We start from the raw sequence: 3,576 nt of genomic DNA on the forward strand, positions 1-3,576 counted from the left end.
TGATTATTATTTCCCCTTTTGGACTGTGAAGTCTTTAGTGTTAACATTTAATGGTTGTAGTTTAAGCTTAAAGCATGATAGGTATTTACTAAATATTTGTTCAATAAATTAAAAAAAAAAAACATAAGAATAAAATATCCAATAAACAGTAACTTACCAGGGCTTCTTTTTATGTGAAATTCACTTTTATCAGGTTTTTCTCAAGCTTAATCATCTCTGTTTATTTTGTCAGCAGCAGATTGAGTATAGCTTTGCGAATTTGTTTGGTTTTGACACTGTAGATGATGGGGTTGAGCACAGGGGGCAGAAGCAGGTATATATTTGCCATCATCGAATGGACCACTCTGGGGGCTGACTGACCATAGCGATGCACCAAGGACAGGCTTACCATGGGCATGTAGAAAATAGCAACTGCTCCAATGTGGGAGATACAAGTACTAAAGACCTTGTGCCTCTCTTTAGGGGAAGCAATACTCAAAACAGAGCAAATAATCAGGATGTAAGACAAGACAACACATGGTATATCTATTCCTGTGGTCAGGATGAGACAAATTAATCCACAGATGTTATTGGCCCAAGTATCTGAACATGCTAATTCAATCACATCTGGATGATAACAATAGGAGTGGGTAAGGGCATTAGCTCTACAGAAAGAGAGATGCTTAAGGAGCAGGAGTAGCGGTACTACTATTACTACAGAACGTATAATCATCAAGAGGCCAATCTGAATGATTCTGGAATTAGTGAGGATGGTTGTGTACCTCAGAGGGTTACAAATTGCCACATAACGGTCAAAGGCCATAGCCACAAGCACCCCAGATTCCATGAAGGTGAATCCATGAAGAAAAAACATCTGGATGATGCAGGTATCCAAACTGATTTCGCTTGCATTAAACCATAGGACACCTAGTGTTGTTGACATGGTAGAAACAGTCAGGCCCAGGTCAGTAGTTGACAGTATGGAGAGGAAATAGTACATGGGCTCATGCAGACTCCGCTGAGTGAGGATGACAAACAGGATCATGCTGTTCCCAGACAGGGCAATGCCATAGAGACAACAAAATGGAATGGAGAGCCAAGAATGGAGAGACTCTAGGCCAGGAATACTGGTCAGCAAGAAGGTTGAAAATTGAGATGTCAAGTTGCTTAGGATCTCCATGTTGTCCTGGAGCTGTAGCACTTTTTCTTAAAATGCTCACGTCCTATAAAACCCCAAAACCCAATGCCGTCAAGTCAATTACGACTCATATAAAAAAAAAAAAAGTAGAAACCATAAATTAACTTATTATTCAAAAATGTCTAGATAACTTTTCTTTTTGTAAGGAGACTCACACAAAGTCATAGATTAACTTGCTATTGTAGAAAAAACTCGAAATCAAATTCCAATATTCACTTATCTTTTAAATCAGAGATATTTGGCAAATATATAGTATTTTCACCCTTAAATTTAAGGAAAAATATGTCCACATAATTTCATCTGTTTTGATGCTAATTATTTTTTAGATTGTTAAAATTTTAACCTCATCAATGAGATCAGAAAATTCTATGAATAAAGTCTTAGTTAAAAAAATTAGCACACACAACTTTGACTATCTTGTGTATGGAATGACTAGGGGAAACTCTAGAAGAAATCCATTTGTCTGCAATGTCCGTGTAGGTGTGAATCTTCAGGCACAGACTTTTTCTGCAAGTGTAGATTTGGAAGTTATTATTGTACGAGTGTTATTTTAATCAAATAGAGTGTGTGAACAACCTCAAAGAGAAGATTTACAAGTAAAATTCTGTGAAGGCAGAACTCAGTAAAAGTTTTAGGAAAGTAGTATATACATTAAAGTAAGAAGAGAGTAGAAAATATTACAGAAAGGGTAAAAACCAACAGAGTGTGGTGTCACATTGGGTGATATGTGAAAAAAATTTCAAATTGCTTTGGAAGTCAAGTCTGGTAAGGACTAAAGGATCAAATGCAACTAAGAATACGTTAGTGACCCTGGAAAAACAAATGGAAGTCCAGTGATAAAAGATGAGAACTTGATACAGCAACTTAAGGAATGAATCGGAAAATAAATATTGGCAGCACAATGCATATTATTTTTAGAACCTTGGCAGTGAAGACAAGAGAAATAATCCTTGACTAAAGGGAAGTGTAAGATGTATGGAGAATTTTTGCATATATGTTTATAAGCTGATGTTAAATGTATGATAGGCAAGGAGAGATCTGCAATATAGAAATAATAAGAATTATTTGCTATAAAAGAATTCTTTAAGAAAAAGGTGATTAAATACAGAGGATGAGAGTATTTTAACCCCCCAAATGATGAAGATTATCAATTCCACTGACACTAGAGAGTAACTAGCAAGTTGGTAGGTGGGAAAATTTGGAAACAAAGAAGGATCTGTAGTGGGAAAATATAGGCTTGATGATAGAAATGACACCGGAGATTGCATGGTAGGATTTTACAAGACCAATGATTTATTCACTGCAAATACCTTTTTTTTCAGCAACATAAATGGAGACTATACATGTGGACCTCACTGCATGAAAAACATCTGTGGAAAGGGACAATGGAAAAGCTCAATATCAGTCTGAAGAGGGCCGAGGTGGACTGTGGAACAGACCATCACTTGCTCATATGCAAGTTTAAGGTCAAGTTAAAGAAAATTAAAACAAGCTCACAAGAACCAAAATACAACTTTGAGCACATCCCACCTGAATTTGGAGAACATCTCAAGAAGAGATTTGATGCATTGAACAATAATGACAGAAGACCAGATGAGTTGTGGGATGACATCAAGGACATCATACATGAAGAAAGCAAAAGGTCATTGAAAAGACAGGAAGGAAAGAGGAGAAAGACCAAAGTGGATGGCAGAAGAGACTCTGAAAGTTGCTCTTGAACCTAGAGAAGCTAAAGCGAAAGGAAGAGTGATGAAGTAAAAGAACTGAACAGGAGATTTCAAACGGCAACTCAAAAAGACAAAATATAATGGAATGTGCAAATACCTGGAGGTAGAAAACCAAAAACGAAGAACATGCTCAGCATTTCTCAAGCTGAAAGAGCTAAAAGAAAATCCAAGCCTCGAGCTGCAATTTTGAAGGATTCTATGGTCAAAATACTGAAGGAGGCAGGGAACATCAAAAGAAAATGGAAGGAATACACAGAGTAACTGTACCAAAATAACTCATTGATATTCAACCATTTCAGGAGGTAGCATATAAGCAAGAACCAATGGCATTTAAGGAAGTAGTCCAAGCTGCACTGCAGGCATTAGCAAAAAGCAAGGCTTCAGGAGTTGACAGAAATACCAATTGATGTGTTTCAACAAATGGATACAGAGCTGGAAATGCTGACTCATCTATACCAAGAAATTTGGAAGACAGCTACCTGGCTAATTGACTGGAAGAGACCCATATCTGTGCCCACTTCACAGAAAGGTGATCCAACAGGTTGTGGAAATTATCGAACAATATCATTAATATCACACGGAAGTAAAATTTTTCTGAAGATCGTTCAAAAATGGTTGCAGCAGTACATTGACAGGGAACTGCCAGAAATTCAAGCTGGATTCAGAAGAGGA

At 37.1% G+C, this 3,576-nt stretch overlaps 1 protein-coding gene across 1 annotated transcript; it reads right to left on the reverse strand.

Moving 5' to 3' along the window:
- Positions 1-220: 220 nt before the first annotated feature.
- LOC126079168 (olfactory receptor 51F1) lies at positions 221-1,174 on the reverse strand. Its single transcript, XM_049890084.1, has one exon. It carries the CDS (start codon positions 1,157-1,159, stop codon positions 221-223), a length of 939 nt encoding a protein of 312 aa, XP_049746041.1. The 5' UTR covers positions 1,160-1,174.
- Between the last annotated feature and the right edge of the window lie 2,402 nt (positions 1,175-3,576).

Source organism: Elephas maximus, chromosome 7 (assembly GCF_024166365.1).
Source record: "Elephas maximus indicus isolate mEleMax1 chromosome 7, mEleMax1 primary haplotype, whole genome shotgun sequence".
NCBI lineage: Eukaryota > Metazoa > Chordata > Mammalia > Proboscidea > Elephantidae > Elephas > Elephas maximus.

What these genes read in the sequence shown, in the direction of transcription:
- LOC126079168 (XM_049890084.1), bottom strand. Translation starts at nt 1,159, where the DNA reads ATGGAGATCCTAAGCAACTTGACATCTCAATTTTCAACCTTCTTGCTG.